This window comes from Symphalangus syndactylus, chromosome 16 (genome assembly GCF_028878055.3).
Source record: "Symphalangus syndactylus isolate Jambi chromosome 16, NHGRI_mSymSyn1-v2.1_pri, whole genome shotgun sequence".
Lineage (NCBI taxonomy): Eukaryota > Metazoa > Chordata > Mammalia > Primates > Hylobatidae > Symphalangus > Symphalangus syndactylus.
The window spans coordinates 45771276-45792932 of NC_072438.2; the positions used below are offsets into that span (position 1 = coordinate 45771276).

General features: G+C 35.7%; 2 protein-coding genes across 13 annotated transcripts in view; one reads left to right on the forward strand and one right to left on the reverse strand.

Annotated features, from left to right (window-relative positions):
• TMEM156 (transmembrane protein 156) overlaps positions 1 to 21657 on the reverse strand; it is a 203102-nt gene that overhangs the window by 93535 nt on the left and 87910 nt on the right. The window lies entirely within an intron of this gene.
• KLHL5 (kelch like family member 5) overlaps positions 1 to 21657 on the forward strand; it is an 85049-nt gene that overhangs the window by 18781 nt on the left and 44611 nt on the right. For 10 of the 11 annotated variants that reach the window (XR_010116335.1, XM_063619816.1, XM_063619815.1 and 7 more), the window contains 3 exons: positions 12989 to 13171; positions 18252 to 18388; positions 19127 to 19323. Coding sequence is in view for 10 of the 11 variants with exons in the window: in XM_063619816.1 (XP_063475886.1) it covers positions 12989 to 13171; positions 18252 to 18388; positions 19127 to 19323 (517 nt within the window). In the remaining variant the exon portion in view is untranslated. The remainder of the gene's footprint in view (positions 1 to 12988; positions 13172 to 18251; positions 18389 to 19126; positions 19324 to 21657) is intronic. The other variant, XM_055246201.2, reaches the window with a different exon arrangement.

Genomic DNA, 21657 nt, shown 5'->3' on the forward strand with positions numbered 1-21657 from the left:
AGTAGCGATTTCATGTATCATTGCCTGTGGTTTGCTTCATTCATTAACCTTCTATATTCATATCAAAACTATAGAAGATATTTCTATAGTATGAAATTTTATGGACATTTTAGTTTATAACAGATGATAGAGTCATTTTTTAATTTAATGAAAAGGAAAGGTTTTACAAAGAGATGCACATTATAGTTACCAATTTTTTGACACAATTGTAGTTGTCAATAATATTTTTCTTATGGTTATTTCTCTTTGTCCTGTCTGTGTTACAGCTCTCCAGACTAATATAGAGAATACTAAGTAACATGTCTCTAAGATGACAGCTACTAATTCCTGTTACCTTCACTTTCACTGAAATGTGTGCTACTTAGGGAAATGAAGGACATTCCTTCAGGAGAGTTTAAGGGAATGTAGAGGGACTAGATGTGATTACCTGGTGAAAAGGGGACAGGAAGAAGGGGAAATCAGTTAGAAGAAAGGAAATAAAGAAAAAATTGGTAATTTCATAGTGACTTTATCTACCTTTATCTTGGAATCTGGCTTTATCTTTGAAATGGATTTTCTTATTAATCAGTTTAAACTACAATAAGATTATGTAACAAGTTAGAGCATGAAAGTCATCTTTCTGATTAATCTTCACTCAAAAATATTTCTAAATATTTAAAGGCACAAATAGCTTATCATTTGTCTAATTTGATTATTATATTTTTCTCTTAAAATTTCTGTGCAGCTTTTGATAACACTTGTAATTTGTAAGTTGGTTATTAATGATGTAGGTGTCATATGGAATGAGACAAAATGAATTTATATATTTAAGTATCTCTTACTTGAGGATATTTACCACCTTTTCCTCTTCTAACCTTAAGAATGTGGAATTGGAAGGATAAAAAAATATATACTCTAGTCATCTGTCATCATTTGTGTAATGGAGAGAGGGGAATATCTGTATGTAGGTAAATAGTGTATTTAATTTAAATTTTTAAAAATTAGTTCATGACTTGGCATTATCTTAAGGGAATAGAAGCCACTAATAATTTAATTTGGAGATCAATTGAGCTAATGTGGTTTCATTGTTTGTATTTTCTTTGGAGACTTGTTGCCATAAAGAGAACAATTTATATGCTAAAAGATTCATCATTTTTGTAGAGAACCAAAGAGTAAATGTTTCATTTGAAAATCAATATATCAAGAATATTTTAACAAAATTAGAGAAAATAAAACATTCATTTACCAACATAAGTAAATTCACATATAAAACTCTTAACATGTATCTACTACTGGAGAAATTATAATGTGAATATAAAATTTTTATACATGTGTAATCTTGGAAAAATTATACACACATTGGTTGCTATAATTCCTTACAACAAAGGTAGTTTGCATGGCTAATGATTACTGAAATAAAATTAAGCTATTCTTTAGTATGCATACAGAAATATCTTGGTGGGCTATTCATTATGAAATAAAAGGATTATCCTTTTTTGACTGAGAGATTGCTATGTGCATTCTTCAAGAATTTTAAATTGACGTTTTTAATTTATAGGAGATATAAAAATAAAATGGCATTTTTAAAAATCTAAAATAAATGAAGTTGTTTAAAAATGCTACTCAAGAAGACTCATCAAAGTAAGATGGGTGTGGACAGTTTACATCTTCAGTGACCAAACTATTCCAAAAATAAAATTTCAAAAATAAAATGTACTGTGAGAAAATGTTTTTGATTTTTAGATATGAGGGGAAATATGTCAAAGCAATTTAGCAGTTTGGATGGTTTGAAATTTCAATCTTCTTATTGCAAATAAGGAAAAAAACAAACATTCAAGATTTTAGAAAAGTCCTTTGTGTGTATATTCTTTTTCTCTATTTTTTTCTAGATTAAATAGATCTAATTTTTACATCTTCCTTCAACACCCTGGCTGAGTCTTTGACCTTTGTCATGAAGATATATTTATTTGCCCTCAGCTTTTTGATTAAGTGAGCAGTCAGACTTCTCTAAGTAGTTGTTCATCTACTGTAAACAAATCAAAGCCTGTCACTGTTAATGTCACACTGACATTCATCAATTTTTTTTTTTTTTTTTTGAGACGGAGTCTCGCTCTGTTACCCAGACTGGAGTGCAGTGGCGCGATCTCGGCTTACTGCAACCTCTGCCTCCCAGGTTCAAGCCATTCTCCTGCCTCAGCCTCCCAAGTATCTGGGACTACAGACATGTGCCACCACACCCGGATAATTTTTGTATTTTCAGTAGAGACGCTGTTTCACCATGTTGGCCAGGCTGGTCTTGAACTCCTGACTTCAAGTGATCTGCCCATCTCGGCCTCCCAAAGTGCTGGGATTACAGGTGTGAGCCACCACATCTGGCCTCATCAATTTTTTAAATATAACTTTGGAACAATTCTTTTTCTTACATAATATTTTGCAAATAATATATAGTAAATATATAGTAAACATTCTGAGCATACTACAGATTGATATCTTAAAATGTTAAAGACATAATGAAGAAATGCATATGATATACTAATTACTTGTTTTAACCGTCATAATATTTACATGGATTTCAGAACTTAAACTGAAATTTTGAGTTTAGAAAAAGGGGAAGACAGCTAAGTGGTCTTACATACTCAGAATCTCATTAGCCACGGTGGATCTGGACAATTTAAAGCAGGAATTAAGGGACAGCATATGTTGGTCGTGTTTTATCAATTGTATTCTAACAAGGAAAAGTGTCTGTCTGAGTCTTAGACTTCTGGTAATTTCTACTGCCATCCACCTAAGTGATTTAAAAGTTTCTCACCTTTTAACTTTGACCTTGCCTCTGTAGCCTAGCTACCTTTTCTCCATGACAGTCATCTAAGTAATTACTTTGGTATTAAAATACAGACTTAGTCTTCTTATAACACAAGGAATTTTAGACCTTAAGTAACAGAGCTGTCACCTTTTATGTGTGCAATAGGATCCTAAGTCCTTAATTGAGGAGGAATTCATACCAGGGCTAGCAAATCTATATGGTGGCCCACCATGTAACCATAGTATAAACATGATTTATACTTCCCTTGATTTACTGACCTTGAAATTATGTAATTTTTGACATATTTTCAATTGGAGGAATTTTATTTCAAATTTCATTTATAAAGTTAGAGTTTAATATCAGGCTGTTTTTTACTCCTTTTGCATACAATTTTACTGCACTTTACAAGTACAGACGCCTCCTGACATAAAACTTTTCAACTTTACGAGATGATGGAAAAGCAACATGCATTCAGTACATTCCCCAACTTACAATGGGGTACGTCCCAATAAACTCACAATATGTTGAAAAAATATCCTAAGTTGAAAGCGCATTTTCTATTTTTGATGGGTTTATCCAGACATAACACCATCATAAGTTAAGGAGCATCTGTGTTAAAAAATAATCATTGCTGATACTAAGCAGTGCTTCCTAACTGTGAGGCACTGTTCTAAGCACTTTACTATATTAACTCATTTAGTCTTCACAACAAATTCTTGAGTTAGGTTGCTGCTATTATCAACCTAATTCTAATTTTATAGATGAGTCAAGTGAGGCACAGAAAGGCTAACTTGCTTAAGGTTAGTAAAATAGCTGCATTTTTAAAAAAGAAACTTTATTTTTTTAGAACCATTTTACATTTACAGGAAAATTATAAAAATGATACACGAAGTTCCTATATACCCCATACCCAGGTTCCCCTGTTATTTATATCTTACATTAATATGGTGCATGGGTTATAGTAATGAACCAGTGGTGATACATTATTGTTAACTAAAGTCCATACTTTATTCACATTTCTTTAGTTTCTTACCTAATGCCCTTTTTCTGTTCAAGGATCCTATCCAAGATATCGCATTACATTAAATCATTATGTCTCCTTAGCCGCCTCTTGGCTGTGACAGTTTCCTAGATTTTACTTGCTTTTGATGACCTTGGCAGTTTTGGGAGTACTAATCAGGTGTTTTGTAGAATGCCTTACTCAATTGAGATTTGTTTTCCCATAATTAGACTGAGGTTATGGGCTTTGGGGAGGAATACCACAGAGATAAAGTGCCATTTTTTTCACATCATATCAAAGATACACACCATTAATCTGACTTATCACTGTTGGTATTGACCTTGATCACTGGGAAATAGTTGCATTTTTAAATTCAATTAAGTTGTAGATTTCGTGCTCTTAACAAACACTGTACTATGATATATTGCCTATATACTTGTGGCTATTCATTTAATCACAGAGTTCAGCTATAACATATAGCTAATTATTCATTCTAACTAGTTTCACCTTCTTTCTTCAGTTAATTCTCTTCTCTTAGTTCTTGAGAATGCGAAGCTTGGCTAGGTTACAAGTATAATCTCTTGACTCACCCGTAACTGTTTTTTTTGTTTTTGTTTTTGTTTTTGTTTTTGGTGAGACAGAGTCTCACTCTGCCATCCAGACTAGACTGGAATGCAGTGGCGGGATCTTGGCTCACTGCAGTCTCTGCCTTCTGGGTTCAAGCGATTCTCCTGCCTCAGCCCCCAGAGTAGCTGGGATTACAAGCACGTACCACCATGTCTAGCTAATTTTTTTTGTATTTTTAGTAAAGATGGGGTTTCACCGCGTTGGCCAGGCTGGTCTCAAACTCCTGAGCTCAAGTGATCTGTCCACCTCGGCCTCCCAAAGTGCTAGGATTACAAGCATGAGCCACCACACCTGGCCCCATAACTCTTTTTTTTTTTTTTTTTTTTTGAGACGGAGTCTCGCTCTGTCGCCCAGGCTGGAGTGCAGTGGCACAATCTCGGCTCACTGCAAGCTCCGCCTCCCGGGTTCACGCCATTCTCCTGCCTCAGCCTCTCCGAGTAGCTGGGACTACAGGCGCCCGCCACCACGCCCGGCTAATTTTTTGTATTTTTAGTAGAGACGGGGTTTCACCGTGGTCTCGATCTCCTGACCTCGTGATCCGCCCGCCTCGGCCTCCCAAAGTGCTGGGATTACAAGCGTGAGCCACCGCGCCCGGCGGCCCCATAACTCTTTATCCACAGTCTTCTACCCCATCTTACTGGTTGCTTGCCTCTCTGTCTTTCCACTGCTGATATCCCAAACTCTTTATTTTTTGGTCAGTTGATTTGCTACTCTTCAACTCATCCTGAAGGCATAGGTCCTCCTCCCCTCCCAACAAGAGGTTATCTGCATAATATCACCACTCCTCATGGGCATTCTCCTTTTTCTTGACCTTCTTTATGTTGTCTCTGTATCTTATTATTTGATCTGGTCTATTAATTCTGGTTCAGTTTTAAATTAAAATCCTCTAATGAAAAAAATGTGTTTCTAGGGATAGCAGAAGAAGTTTATAATGAATTTGTATCTGGAAAGGATAATATTGCATTGTCTCTCCTTTCACATATATGCCCACATCTTATCATGGACTCCATTGAGAATGTAACATAAGCTATGTAACCTCTCCCCAGAAAACACTGTGTGTGGTGTGTGTGTGTGTGTGTGTGTGTGTGTGTGTGTGTGTGTGTGTGTGAAATATCTCATATAGGATTCAAGGAGTTCAAGAACCCTCTGAAGGCTATCTGTATGCTGCATCCATCAAAGTTCTTAGTTTTAAGCAACTGAAGTTGACTGGATGATTTAAACAGAAATAGGAATTTATTGAATCATAATAGTTCCCAGAACTGCTGGGAAAGCTGAAGAATTGGCATACGAAAAGGATAGGTCCTACAGTTACACAGTTGACCTTTTAAACTCCAAATTGTTTAAGCAGAAAACCTGTCTTTATGCCATTTATTGCTCACATTTTATTTTACCTGTGTTTCACTTGGAACTAGAGAGTGAGGTTTTAAGTGTTCAGAATCAGATATATTAGGCATGAAAACAGTGGTATGTACACACACATACCTCATAGATAACTACCTAACTACATAACTTGCTCATTTAACTTTAGGAAGTATATTAGTAAGGCATAGGCTAAAATGATATAACAAAGAGATTCAGAAACACAGTGGCTTAAATTAGATGGAAGTTTATTTCTCTATCACCTCACAGGTGGGCAGGTGGCCCAGGGCGGATAGGTAGCTCTGCTTCACAAGTTCATTCAGAGACCCAGGTTCCTGTTATATTGTTTCTCCTTCCTGTAGGATATTATCTTTTCTGCATGATTGAAGCTTACTCAGCTGTCCCTCAGCATGCCAACCGGTAGGAAGGACCAAAGAGAGGAAGGGAAAACATTAAGCAAGTGACACAGTTGCACATATCAGTTCTGCATATATTCATTGGTCACATGGCCACAACTACTTACAAAGGAGGCTCAGAAATACAGTCTCATCCTGGGTAGCCATGTCTCTAGCTAAAAGTCATTTACTGTGGTAGATATAAAGAATGGATCTGGGGTTATAATCAACAGAGTGCAGGAAGTGAAGATGGCTGAATAGAACTCTTCAGAGTTCTTTGGATCTAATTTTTAAGTGAATTTTTCCCTATTACATTATATATATATATACACATATATACATATTTATATTATTTTTATACTTTTGTACCATATATATATATATAAAACCATAGAGCCATCAGAAAATAGAGATAAGTAAAAATGAAAAAAGTAAAAATCATCAACTACCCAGCCACCTCAAAATACCAACTGTTAATTTGGGGAAGTGTCCTTCTGGTATATTTTCTATACATGTATAATGTGTTTTTAAAATAAAAATCTCAATCTTATTGTACATATTGTTTTGTAGCCTGCTTTTTTTGCCCTAATGTAAGTTTTTAAATTAGGACTCGTGGTTGAAAATGACAGAAGCCCAAATCAAACTGACTTAAACAAAAACTAGAAATTTTTGGTTCACATCAAGGATAGAGTCTAGCTTTAGACATGGCTGGATCCAAATGATCAAATAATACCAATAATCTGTTTTTCTCCATTTCTAAATTTTGTTTTCCTTTGTGATGGCATTATCTCAGGTAGTCTCTCAGTGCGGTAACGGAAAGGCCATTAACAGCTCCAAGTTTACTTTTTGTCAGCTTAGCAAGCTCAATGGAAAGAAAGTGACACTTTTCCAAGAGTGTGATCAAACATCATGAAATTGACTCTGATTGGTCTTGTTTGGGTCCTGTGCCCACCTGAACCAACTGTTATTGCCAGGAGCTACAGTACTCTTATTGGCCAGGCCTCATTGGCTTCTACACCTCTGACCATTCCCTGTAGACTGAGGCAGGGAATGTGTGGTTTCCCAAAAAGTAGAGATGGGTTTTATTACCGTAAGAAGGAATGCTGGATAGGCAAAAACAATGTCCACTAAACAGCTCTCCAGGCCATTAAATATTCTATATATTTTCAAATGGCTCCATCATTCATCCATGTATGGATTGTCCTTTTATTTATTTAACCAGTATTCTATTTTTTTGAATGTAGATTGTTTCCAGTATTTCTCTGTTAGAAACAACCTGTGATAAACCCTGTAGCTAGATCTCTGTATCTATTGATGATTCTTTCCTTTGGACAAAATCCCAAGGATGTTCACATTTGAGGGGTTTTGATCTGTATTTTCAAAGTCATTTCAGGAACATTTCTATTTTAATTCTCACCAGCACTGTATAAAAATGTCCATTGCCCTTCCCCTTCATACTGGTTATTATTTAAGAAAATTGGATTCTTATAAACAGCATTTAACTCTCTTCACCACAGATATTCTGACACTATCCCAGGGGAAAAACACCCTATAAATTTCCAAATCAAAATATATTTCTCTTGAGGAGGGAAATGGTGAAGACATCCATTTTCCTTAGCTCTTATTATTTCTCTTTACACAATTGCCTTGTCTCCTCTTCTTCCTCACCCATATAAACGTCAAGACATATTTCAATTCTCACCTACTACTTGTTGACTTTCTAAACACTAGCCCATACTGATCTTCCCCTTTTCTGTATTCCAGTAGCAATTATACTCCAATTAAAGATGCACAAGATGATCAATTGCAGTAATGGTTAAAAATACATATAAAAGCTTCTATTTATATTTTATCTTTTAAATTTCTATTTTTGTATGTATATTATATAGAAATTGTACAATGGTGTCTATATCTTTTATAAATTAGTAAATTTGGGCACATGCTTAAAAGTATACTGAAAGGATATGTATCAAATTTAGAGACTGCTAGCCTATACCTAGCAACTTGTAGTTTTGAATATTTGTAAAAGATGACAAAAGATTCATAATATAGTAAGCACACTTCTGCAAAAACATGAGTTCTGAATGCCACAAACTAGGAGTAAATCACTTACCTAGAGAGGGAGCCAAATAGACTATTTAAAGTTTCAAAAGAGCTTTTTTTCCTGCTGATAATCATAGACAGTATAACTTTTATAAATTAATTTGTAAAACTTACTTTGAAAAATTACTCCATTAAGAAATTCTAGTGTAAATTCTAGCAATAAAAGTAAAAGGATCTAAATAGTTTACAATAAAAAGGTGTATTGGCCATGGTGTGTATTGTGTGAGCACATGTACATGTAAGCACATTTAAAATCTGGGGAATTACAAGGGTTAGAGTTGCTATTTCACTTTTTCCAGATATGGAGCTTGACTCTTCAAATTCCAAATCCCTTCACTAGGGAATAATATGTTTCTTAGCATTTCCCCAGTTTCTAACTGGTGCAGTGCTGCACATTAATAGTTGCTCTGTGAATAGTTGGTGACTTGTTTCTATTTGATACTTGCCTCTTTTCTATGTTTAGGCATTTTTCTGACTTTAAAATTCATTGCCTACTGCAGAGAGAGACATAAGCTACAAATTAAATGTTTCCCTGTAGACTAGAAATATTCAGCAATGTATTCATTACAGTGAAAGTCTAATATAAAAGATTTGAATGATCTTATGTAATTTTTTGAAATATGATTTGCTATCTTAGTGGTATCATATAAGTAAAACTAAGCAGAGATGTTAGATGTATTTCCTCTGTTGTTATGTAAAAGATCAAGTAGAAATCAGAGAGAAATATATTTTAAATGCTTCAGGAATGGCCTGTTCCCAGATATTTGTGTTGTGGGTTAGGTTGTTTACTGGGTTTACTAAAAGCCATTTTAAATAAGAAGTATGAAATTTAGTTACAAAAATGATAATGCCAGGGATTATTTTTTTAAAAAGACAACCATCCAAACAACATTATATAAAGACAAAAGACTGTGATTACAGGCCTTCCCATTGGCCACTGAAAAGCAGGGTTCTACTAACAGTAGCTTTCCTCGATTGTATACTAATCTGCACTAGGGCTGTGCGTGCATTATATCATTTAATAATCCTCTCTTGAGGGATCCCCTAAAAGACAGCACTATGTATTATTTCTGTTTTGCTGTTAAAGAAAGTAAGCCTTAGAGAAGTTAAATAACTTGTCCAGAATTATACATAGTGAGTGACAGAGAGTTGAACCCAGGTCTATAGGACTCTAGACCAGCACTGCACAATGGAACTTTCAGCATTGATGGAAATGTTCCATATCTGTACTGTCCAATTTGGTAGCCACTAGCCCCAAGAGACTACTGAACACTCAAAATACGACTAGTGCAACTAAAGAACTGAATTTAAAATTTTTATTTAAATTAAAATAGCCTCATGGGGCTAGTGGCTACTGTATTGGACAGCACAGCTCTAGAAACTTCCTAAAATGTGCTTCATCGCTCACCAATACCTCCTTAATTCTCTTTTCCTATTATATGCTAAACAAAAGATATAATAGGAACAAAAAGAGTAAGGAAGTCTTGCCAGAGGTGCTTACCAGAGGCTGAGGATGGGGAGTGCCAGAGAGAGACTTGGGTCAGGTGCACAAAGTTACAATTAGGAGGAACCAGTTCTCCTGTGCTATTGCACAGGAAGGTGACTATGGTTAATAGTTAAAAGAGAGGGCTTTAAATAGCTGAAAGAGAGGGCTCTAAATGTTTTTCACCACCAAGAATTGATAAATATTAATGAATTTGTTAATTAGCCTGATTTGAGCAGTTCACTACATATACATGTATCAAAACATCACATTATACCCTATAAATATATATAATTATTTGTCAATAATATTAAAAATAAAATTATTTTTAAAATATGGTGTTCAAATCTTGCCTCATACCTATTGAATCAGTCTCAGGGTATGAGGCCTTGAACACTGAGACTGAAACGCTCCCTGGGTTGTCCTGACTTGTTTCAGCATCTGAACCAAAATACCCTGAAAGTTCTTGACAAGAAAATTATTAACTGGGCATATGCCAATATCAGAAGTAGCCTATAATAACAGTGATGATAGTATTACAAAGTTCTGTTGTTCTTTCAGAACTTAACATTGATTAGCATCTGTGTTAGATGATGGCAGTTCATCACTCAAACATTCAACTAATTTATTTGTTTAATCATCACTTGTAGTTTGATATGAAGTAAAAGAAATGTGATACAAAATATAGGAGCCTTAAGAAAGACGTACTTGATTTATTTACTTGTTCTTGAATTTATGGCTTATAAAAATTAGATATTATAATTTTTCCCCTCCTTAGGTCACTAATGTTCTTATAATCATTTGTCAATATTTTAACAGTATAAAACTTTATCAAAAATATGTTAAATCTTCAAGTTATTATTATTTTTATTATTTTTATTTATTTATTTATTTTTGAGATGGAGTCTCGCTCTGTCGCCCAGGCTGGAGTACAGTGGTGTATCTCGGCTCACCGTAACCTCCACCTCTTTGGTTCAAACGATTCTCCTGCCTCAGCCTCCCAAGTAGCTGGGACTACAGGCGTGTGCCAGCACTCCCGGCTAATTTTTTTTTATTTTTTATTTTTAGTAGAGACGGGGTTTCACCGTATTAGCCAGGATGGACTCAATCTCCTGACCTCATGATCTACCCGCCTCGGCCTCCCAAAGTGCTGAGATTACAGGCGTGAGCCCCTGCAAAATCTTCAAATTATTATTCATCAAAACCACCATTATTTTTTTGCTTATGTTATCCTGTCTCCTAAATTTTAAAATGGTTTCTAATTCTCATTTATTTGTATAAACAATATATAATTACATACTATTCAACCCATTTTTATAATAATGATCTTAAATGTGAAGTTGAGTATTACTTGACTTGGATTTTCCAAGTCATTACCAGTATTATTACCAGTAATATTACCAGTAATATTCATAGTGTACAACACATCCTTTCTAGATAATATACATTTGACTTCTGTTGTCATTATTGACAATTATCCTCCAAGGGCATTTATCTGATGCCCATGTTTGTATGGTACTGAAAATACATCGGGCTAGGAGGATTTAGGAAGGAATATTTATCAGTTAAGGCATTGTTAACTTCTAAAACAGATAAATCTTAGTTCAATGTGAGTGTTCTTGCTTGAGTAATCTTTTATGTATTTTACTTCTTCCTTTTTCTAAGTCTTCAGTCCTCTCCCTTCAACCTGTGGATAGAGAAAGAAAATATGGAAAAGCCATACCTGTTCTTAGCCACTTTAAGGTGAACTGTGTGATGTGTGATGTAATAGTTCATTTCCATAAGAACACACCTATTTGCAAGAGAGGCTGGGAAATGTAGTCTAGCTATATTCTCAGGTGGAAAAACGGATATTTTGGTGAACACATAGCAGTTTCTGTGATAGCCCTATCTCTGCCATGAATGAACTCTGACTCTTGGCAAGGCACTTAATCTCCTTAGCTTCAGTTCCCTTTACTTTAAAAGTAAGAAATATGGTGACTTTTTTTTGATAAGGTTATTAGTTATATTAACAAGATTCTCTTAAGATATAGTGGAGCTTGATTCAACAAAGCATATGTCACAACCATAATATCCTTAAAAGAAGATCTGATGAGAAATGAGAACTAAGTTATGGCACAGTCAGTGGTTTTATAGTTAATTGCATAACCAACCGACTTTAATTACTTTATTTAAGTGATCCTGGAGAGGAGAACTGGGGGTGAGGGTGAGGAGGAAAGAATTGGGCTCAGGACTTCATTCCTAGTCCTAACCTTTTCACTTTTTCACAGTTTTTATCAGTAAATCATATGAAAACGGAACATAAGCCTGGGTGCGGTGGCTCACACCTGTAATCCTAGCACTTTGGGAGGCTGAGGCGGGCAGATCTCCTGAGGTTGGGAGTTCGAGACCAGCCTGACCAACATGGAGAAACCCTATCTCTACTAAAAATACAAAAGTAGCTGGGCATGGTGGTGCATGCCTGTAATCTCAGCTACTTAGGAGGCTGAGGCAGGAGAATTGTTTGAACTCAGGAGGCGGAGGTTGTGGTGAGCCGAGATCATGCCATTGCACTCCAGCCTGGGCAACAAGAGCGAAATTCCATCTCAAAAAAAAAAAAAGGAAAGAAAACAGAACATAGAACTCAGAACTCCCACTCTTCAAATTATAATTTAGAAATTTCAAATAACTTTTTAGACAGCTGTATTATTATTAGACAGCTATCAAATTCCTTTAACCTGTAATATAAGTTGTAGATTACCTGGGCTTTTGAGGACTGGACAGAGAACCAAAATAATTATTTGTAACACTATTTTTATGACAATATATTTTTTAATGAACTTGACTTGAATTTGTATCTCCAAAATAATTTAATTGCCTTTCTGCCTTCAAAGATGAATGATCTCTCATATCCTTAAATATAATGTTAGGAGATGTGGTTATCAATATGAATATAGCATAGCTCTTTTTCAGCAGAGACATTGGCTTTAACAGAGAAAAGACCTCACAAAAAGATACTACAAAGAATATGTGTAGCAATTAATTAACAGTTTCTATTCACTTACAATGTTTACAAGAATCATATGACTTGAGGCATCATCGATTTTTAAGAGACTAAAATGATGAATGATTATACATTAATATTGATCGGTAGTATTGATTTCTTCTATTACATTTGAAGGCTTTCAAAGGACTTAATAGGAAAGATCTTTTTAATGTGATAGTGAAATTTCAAAATGTGTGTTTTTTTTTCTTTTCAGGACTTCCAATAGTAGTCAGACATTATCATCCTGTCATACTATGGAGCCATGTACATCGGATGAATTTTTCCAAGCCCTTAATCATGCCGAGCAAACATTTAAAAAAATGGAAAACTATTTGAGACATAAACAGTTGTGCGATGTAATTTTAGTCGCTGGTGATCGCAGAATTCCAGCTCACAGGTAGTTGTTTTCTATATTTCTGTATGTGTGTGAAATATTTCCTCAGTAATTTAGATATGTATATTGAGGTAACCTACTTCAATTGACTATTATGTTTTTGGGAAGGGGTGTAGCTCTTGGAATTTCCATCAAGAAAACAGTGCATATGAAGTTATTACACATTTGGTGATCCTAAAAGGGTCATTTTCCTGCCGTAGAAGCACAATAACAAAACATACTAGCCTCAGATAAGTTGGTATTGTTTGGTGTAGATTGCAGCTACTATAAGAAGCTTTTATGCCATATTCTACCTATTAAATACTTTAAGTAAACTCAGTGGCAATTAAAGCTTGTGGATATTTAGAAGAAGAAAAGCTGGTGAAGTGGAATAGCACGAAGTCAAGAGTTTTTAAAATAGCCATATCTATCCCAACTTCTGTTTGCTGATTTCCAAGAAGTACGAAAAGCAGTGCTAAGGAAAAAAAATCTTTACTACAAATTACATATTATTTCTTGAAGTAAGAAAAGGAAAAGAGCCGTTTAATAAGGAATAATTCATTTTCTTATAATTCTGTATTCAATTGTTCATTGTTAATCACCACTATGATTCTCAAAGGTTTTTTCTTTTTTTTGGATGCCCATAAAAACTAATTGATACTCTGTCCCAAAGGTTTTTTTAAAAAAAAAAAAAAAAAAAACCTTCCAAAGTGAGATAACATTGGAAAAAGCCTTCTAGACATTGGCTTAGGTAAAGACTTCATGACCAAGAACCCAAAAGCAAGTGCAACAAAAACAAAGATAAATAGATGGGACTTAATTAAACTAAAAAGCTTCTGCACAGCAAAAGAACGAATGCCTGTGAGTTAACAGACAACCCACAGAGAGGGAGAAAATCTTCACAATCTATACATCCAACAAAAGACTAATATCCAGAATCTACCAAAAAACTCAAATAAATCAGAAAAAAAAAAAACAGTCCCATCAAAAAGTGGGCTAAGGACGTGAATAGATAGTTCTCAAAAGAAGATATACAAATGGCCAACAAGCATATGAAAACATGTTTGGCCGGGCGCAGTGGCTCATGCCTGTAATCCCAGCACTTTAGGAGGCCGAGGCAGGCAGATCACGAGATCAGGAGATTGAGACCATCCTGGCTAACACGGTGAAACCCCGTCTCTACTAAAAATACAAAAAAAAATTAGCCAGGCGTGATGGCACATGTCTGTAGTCCCAACTACTCGCGAGGCTGAGGCAGGAGAATGGCGTGAACCCAGGAGGCGGAGCTTTCAGTGAGCCGAGATCGCACCACGGCACTCCAGCCTGGGCGACAGAGCAAGACTCCGTCTCAAAAAAAAAAAAAAAAAAGAAAAAGAAAACATGTTTAACATCACTAATGATCAGGGAGATGCAAGTCAGAACCACAGTGCAATACCACCTTACTCTTGCAAGAATGGCCACAATCATAAAATCAAAAAATAATCAATGTTGGCATAGATACTGGTGAAAAGGGAACACTTTTACACTGTTGGCAGGAATGCAAACTAGTACAAACACTACAGAAAACAGTGTGGAGATTCCTTAAAGAACTAAAGGTAAAAAAAAAAAAAAAAAAAAAAAAGAACTAAAAGTAGATCTACCATTTGATCCAGCAATCCCACTACTAGCTATCAATTCAGAGGAAAAGAAGTCATTATATGAAAAAGATATTTGCACACAGGTTTATAGCAGCACAATTTTCAATTGCAAAATTATAGAAGCAGCCCAAATGCCCATCAATCAGCGGGTGGATAAAGAAAATGTGGTGCATACATATATCGTGGAATACTACTCACCCATAAAAAGGAATGAAATAATGGGATTCTCAGCAACCTGGATGGAACTGGAGACTTATTCTAAGTGAAGTAACTCAAGAATGGAAAACCAAACATCATATGTTCTCACTCATAAGTGGGAGCTAAGCTATGAGGATGCAAAGGCATAAGAATGATACAATGAGGCCAGGTGTGATGGCTCACAACTGTAATCCCAGCACTTTGGGAGGCCGAGGCAGGTGGATCACAAGGTCAGAAGTTCAAGACCAGCCTGACCAAGATGGTGAAACACCATCTTTACTAAAAATACAAAAATTAGCCAGGTGTGGTGGCAGGTGCCTGTAATACCAGCTACTCGGGAGGCTGAGGCAGGAGAATTGCTTGAACCCAGGCGGCGGAGGTTGCAGTGAACCAAGATCACGCCACTGCACTCCAGCCTGGGTGACAGAGTGAGACTCTGTCTCAAAAAAAAAAAGATACAGCAGCAGGTGTCTTTGTGCTTTCTCATCATAGTAATGTACTACTTGTAAATACATTTTTCTATTTTCTAAAAAAAGAAAAAAAAAGAATAATACAATGGGCCGGGCTTGGTGGCTCAGGACCTGTAATCCTAGAGCTTTGGAAGGCCGAGGTGGGTGGATCACTTGAGGCCAGGAGTTCCAGACCAGCCTGGCCAACATGGCAAAGCCCCGTCTCTACTAAAAATACAAAAACTAGCCAGGCGTGGTGGCGTGAACCTGTAGTCCCAGCCACTTGGGAGGCTGAGTCATGAGTATTGCTTGATCCTGGGAGGCAGAGGTTGCAATGAGCCAAGATCATGCCACTGCACTCCAGCCTGGGCGACAGAGTGAGACTCTGTCTCCACCCCCAGCAAAAAAAGAATGATACAGTGGACTTTGGGGACTTGGGGGAAAGGGTGGTAGGGGAGTAAGGGATAAAAGACTACACATTGGGTACGATGTACTCTGCTTGGGGGATGGGTGCACCAAAATCTCAGAAATTACCACTAAAGAACTTATTCATGTAACAAAACACCACCCATTGCCCCAAAACCTATTGAAATAAAAATAAATAAATAACCTTCCAAAGTGGAAATAAAATCATTAGGAGGAATTGGCTTGGTTTTACAATTTTCAATGACTCAATTAACATACATTTATTGAGATACTATATACTGTGACAAAGTCCAGGTTATGAACATGGGTTTGTTAGAAAAGCTATTTCAACCTGAATTTCATAGAGACACCTCAAATTCTGTATTTCCAAAACTGAACTCATTACCTTACCTGCCATGCTTGTGTGAGCCATCAACATCTCACTTAGATGACTGATGCAAAAGCCTCCCAACTGGTCTCCCTGCCTCCAGTCTTTGCCCCTACATTCTGTTTTAACATAGCTACCTGAGTGATCATTTAAAGTGGAACGCAGATTCAGTCATTTCTTTGATCAAATCTTTCATTGACTCCTTATGTCACTGAGTGTGAAACACAAAGTACATGCAATGGCGTATGCGATCCAGCCTGCTGTACCTCTCTAGTATTGTCCTATTGGTCTCTGTCTTGCTCAGTCAGCATCAGCCACTCAGAACCTCTTGTAGTTCCTTGCATGTGCCAGGCATGCTGCTCCTGCCTTTGCATTTTTGCACTGTTTCTTCTGCCTGAAGGCTATTCCCAGATACCTGCATGACCAAATCCTAAACCTCCTTCACATCTTTGCCTGTGTCACTTTCCAGTGAGACCACCTATTTAAACTTACCACCCTTTCCCCATTTGCCTTTGCCCTACTCTTTTTCCCCTTAGCACTTATCACCTCTTAATATACTATAGAATTTACTTCTACTGATCATTGTCTCCCTACCCTGTAAATGTAGGACTCCATAAGAGAAGGGATCTTTTGTCTTATTTTGTACCCCAATGTATCTCAAGTATCTAGAACAGTACCCAGTATTTACTGGACACACATCAGTATTTGTTCATTAAATGAATGAATGAATAGGCAATTTTCTGAAGAAGCAACCAATGGCCAATAAACATTTGAAAAACCTCAGTAGCAATCAGATAAACGAAAATTGAAATAACAATGAGATACCGTTTAACACTTAATAGATGGCCAAAAATTTTAACATCTGATAATATTATGGGGAAAATGTTAGTCTTATACAATGCTGGTGGGGTCTAAATTGGTACCTTACTTTGGCAAATCTTATGACTTAGCAGTGCCACTCCTGGGGAGGTAAGAAAATGGAATTAGAGAGGGACCCAATGATTATCCGTATCATAATTTTTATTACTTTTAAAAATGAAAATATTTATTTAAAATCTATTTAAGTGTGCTGACATGGAAATACCTTCAAGACATTATCCAGTGAAAAAATGCCTGTTTCAAAAATACAGCCGGGTGCTGTGACTCACGCCTGTAATCCTAGCTCTTTGGGAGGCCCAGGCGGGCTGATCACTTAAGGCCAGGAGTTCGAGACCAACCTGGCCATCATGGCGAAACTCTGTCTGTACTAAAAATAAAAAAATTAGCTGGACCTGGTGGCCATGTCTGTAATCCCAGCTCCTTGGGAGGCTGAGGCAGGAGAATTGCTTGAACCTGGGAAGCAGAGGTTGCAGTGAGCTGAGATCATAGCACGGCACTCCAGCCTTGGAGACAGAATGAGACTCTGTCTCAAAAAAAAAAAAATATATATATATATATATATATATATATATATATATATATAATTTAGATGTATTATATATGACCATCAAAAACTTAGAGACATAGCTAATATATTTTATAATTGTATTATAAAAATATAGTTTTATAGTGTTATTACAACATAATTTTTAAACAAAATACAGACTAAGATAATAGAATATTATAAAAGTTTAAAACTTGCTAGCAAAAACCATTTTCAAATGTCTCCTACATATTCACTATTTCTATAATTAAATTTTTTAAAAATGGCTTAGTTTATTTTCAAAAATGATAAGCAAACAATAACTTTTACATTTTTTCCTTTATATAGTTGATTTGATGCTATGGGCTTGTAGCTTGTTTTCTGGATGTTATAAAGCATTATTTGAGTAGTGAGTTGGTAAAGCATTCACCTCAGCAGAAAATTTGGTAACGGTAATTTATTAGTCAAAGGAAGGAACTAGAGCATAAAGCAATTTGTCAAGCTTAAAATGCATTTCCTAGGACCATGCACTGTGAGTAACAAATAAAAAAGAAGCAGCAGCATTTATTAATGAACATCAACTTGAATGTGGTCATGGATTTTTTTTTTCCTAATGTGTTCGCAGATTGGTGCTCTCCTCTGTCTCAGACTATTTTGCTGCCATGTTTACTAATGATGTCAGAGAAGCAAGACAAGAAGAAATAAAAATGGAAGGTGTAGAACCGAATTCATTGTGGTCCTTGATCCAGTATGCTTATACAGGTAACAAGTCTGAAAACGTAAATTAAAATTTCTTAGATTTATGTTGTATTATTAGATTTCAGATTTCTGTTTTTAGAAAGCATGCCATGCCATAGCTAACAGTTAATTCTGCTGTTGTCATCACTACCCTTTGTATTTAACCTGGTGATAAATTAAAATCTCCATATTAAAACCTTTAAAATGGTTATCATAATTAAGTTTTTGAATGGCCCTTTAAAATGTTAATATAAAAATTAAATGAATTGTGTAGTATCAAATTTTTGCATTTAAAATTTGAGAGTTGGCCAGGTGCAGTGGCTTACACCTGTAAATCCCAGCACTTAGGGAAGCCAAGGCGGGACGGATGATCGCTTGAGCCCCGGAGTTCGATGCTGCAGTGAGCCATTGGTTACATCACTGCACTCCAGCCTGGGCAATAGAACAAGACCCTGTCTCACACACACACACAAAAAAAATTGAGAGTTATACAGGTATATAGTAGATGTAAGTTACTAACTAATGTATCATTTTAAAATTCTGAAAATAAGCCATTAGTTTTTATTTTAGTAGATGTCTCAAGGAGCTAATAATTTTTTTCCCCATTTAGTCCTTTTTTTCTTTTTGGGACGTCTTAAACCATGTAGGTCTGTAATGCATGTAATGAGCTCTTATATGGAACCACTACTGTTAACATCAATTATTTTATAAAATAAGGTTAATGTAGTTCCATAGCTAATGGAATTTCTTTCTATCATTAAGGCCGCCTTGAATTAAAAGAAGATAATATTGAGTGCCTGTTATCTACAGCTTGCCTTCTTCAGCTTTCACAGGTTGTAGAAGCATGCTGTAAGTTTTTAATGAAACAGCTTCATCCATCCAACTGTCTTGGAATTCGTTCTTTTGCTGATGCCCAAGGTTGTACAGATTTGCATAAAGTGGCTCACAATTATACTATGGTATGTATTTTTTGAAAGTGAGAAAGTTGATCCTCCATATGCATATTTCTTATTGTTGCAGGCTTATCTACACGTTACTGTTCTCCCATGGCTCTGCCACGTGTCTTGAGATTGAGCTTCATTGCCTAGTGTGTCATATTTTCATTGAGTTATAATGCGAAAGCACCAACTAATACTTCTCCTGGGTATATGAATCAAGCCTTAAGTTATTGCAGTCACTGGGAAGCAGAACAGTGGCCTAGGACTGTTCCATTAAGATTTTCAGATTTGCTGCTTTTTAAAACAGGACTCTCCCCAAACATTTTACTTTGCTGCACATGGATGAATTTCAGGATTGTTCACATATTCACTGATAGAAATTGGTGACAGAGGTTGCAGCATATTGGTAGAGGACAAATGGGAGGCTTTTTGTTAAGGATAAATCTGACTATGTATAAACTATTTACAACCATGTAGAATGATGTTTTTATTCATTATAGCAAATTATGTGCTCAATAAATCATAGAAGAGGTTCTGATTCAGTAGCCTGAAGGATAATAAAACAAAATAATCTGTACAACAAACCCTCATGATACAAGTGTACCTGTATAACAAACCTTCACATGTACCCCTCAACTTAAAAGTTAAAAAATGGATTGACCTAGGATAGTAAGAAAATAAGAGCATGTTGAGAGCACAGTGTTAGGACCACCCTCTATGGTCTTAACAGTAGAGGGGTGCAGGCAAGGGAGGGTGTATGGGTTTTTGAGGAATGTTCATGTTGCCACACTGTAGCAGTTAGTTCTTCACACCTGGGCAATGACTGAAGAGTGTTGCTTTAAATGCTTCCGTTTAGGGCAATACAGTTTCTAAGAGAAGAAAAAATGTGAACATTCACATATATGTGTACGGTTATGGATATTACTAATTTTCTCAACATTTAGGAAATGTTATTTTGCCTACCTTCTCCTCCGTTGTTCCATTGAGTTGGGATATGAAGAGACTGAGAGTGCTTTAGGAATCTTTCATTAGAGAAATAGAGATTTGGCAAAATTGTAAGAATAGGTATTTACAAACTATTAGGAAGATCAATTCTGTCTACTTCATGAGCTTGGTGTGAGGATTAGATGAGTTAATAGAAGTTTAACACTGAGAACATTGATTGGCATGTCATATATCCAGTCAATGAGTCTCATTCCATTGTTGTCATCATCATTATATAGATTTCCTCTATCCAACACAATAGAAATTTATGGGAGGGAACAAAAACACTCACAAAACCACAGCCTTTATGATTGGTTTTCCTCCCTGTGGTGTAATCATTTCTCAGCAATTTTTTATGATAGTCACAGAGCCTCAACTGGAAAAATAAGAGATTGTACAACTTATGTTGACATTTTAAAAACTAAGTCCATTGAAATGTTTTTTTCCCTCAGTCTTTATCATTCTTTGTAGATTCTCATTTTAACCATACACCTGCAGCTTCAACTACTTTTTTGAATGAGATGAATATAAATAAAGTTGGATTTTTTTCTTCAAAATCAGTTTATAATTTGAATAATCATCTTTTTTCTAGGAAGGCGTTTTATTCAGGTGAAAACATTTGTATGCATTTAGGTCACTCTTGTTGTTTACAGTAGAGGCATGATTGCTGCTTTAAGGCTTACACAGAAATTAAATTTAAATTAGCTGGATGTTTTTAAAGCTATTTTCATAGCCAATTAGTTGTGGTAGATTTTTTTCTCAAGGCCATTATTTAACATTATTCAGTTTTAACAGAGACATGAAATTGAATTCTAATAACAATAAGTAATTTAGAGGCAGATTGTCTGATTTGAATTGTTGCTATGGGAACCAAATGAAAATGTATAGCAAAATTCAATCTTCAATTTAAATAAATCCCTCCATAATTTCATTTGCTTAAAAACTATTCCAAAGGGGGAAAGGGCAAATGCTAGCAAGTGTTTGGTAGCATGATAGTTGTGTGTGTTATAATATAGATTTAAAATATAAAGCATAATACCATGCCAGTGAGTTCAACCAGTGAATGGTGCATGGACTGGGGATGTTCACTGATCCTGCATGAATACAAGTAGTAAAAGATGAAGAGTGCTCCCCAGGATCCATGAGTCTGGAAACCTGTTTCCTCATTCTGCCTGCCACTGAACATGACCTGGAGCAAGTCATGTGACCTCTAAAAAAGTCTTAAGACTGGTTGTATGATTACAACTATTTAATGTCATTTTGAATTTATGACACAAAAACATTTAATTTTAAAACTTAAAATTGTCTTTCTCAATCTAGAAGACTTATAAAAAACATTGAGATCTGCTAAAGTAGCTGTTTCAAAACCAA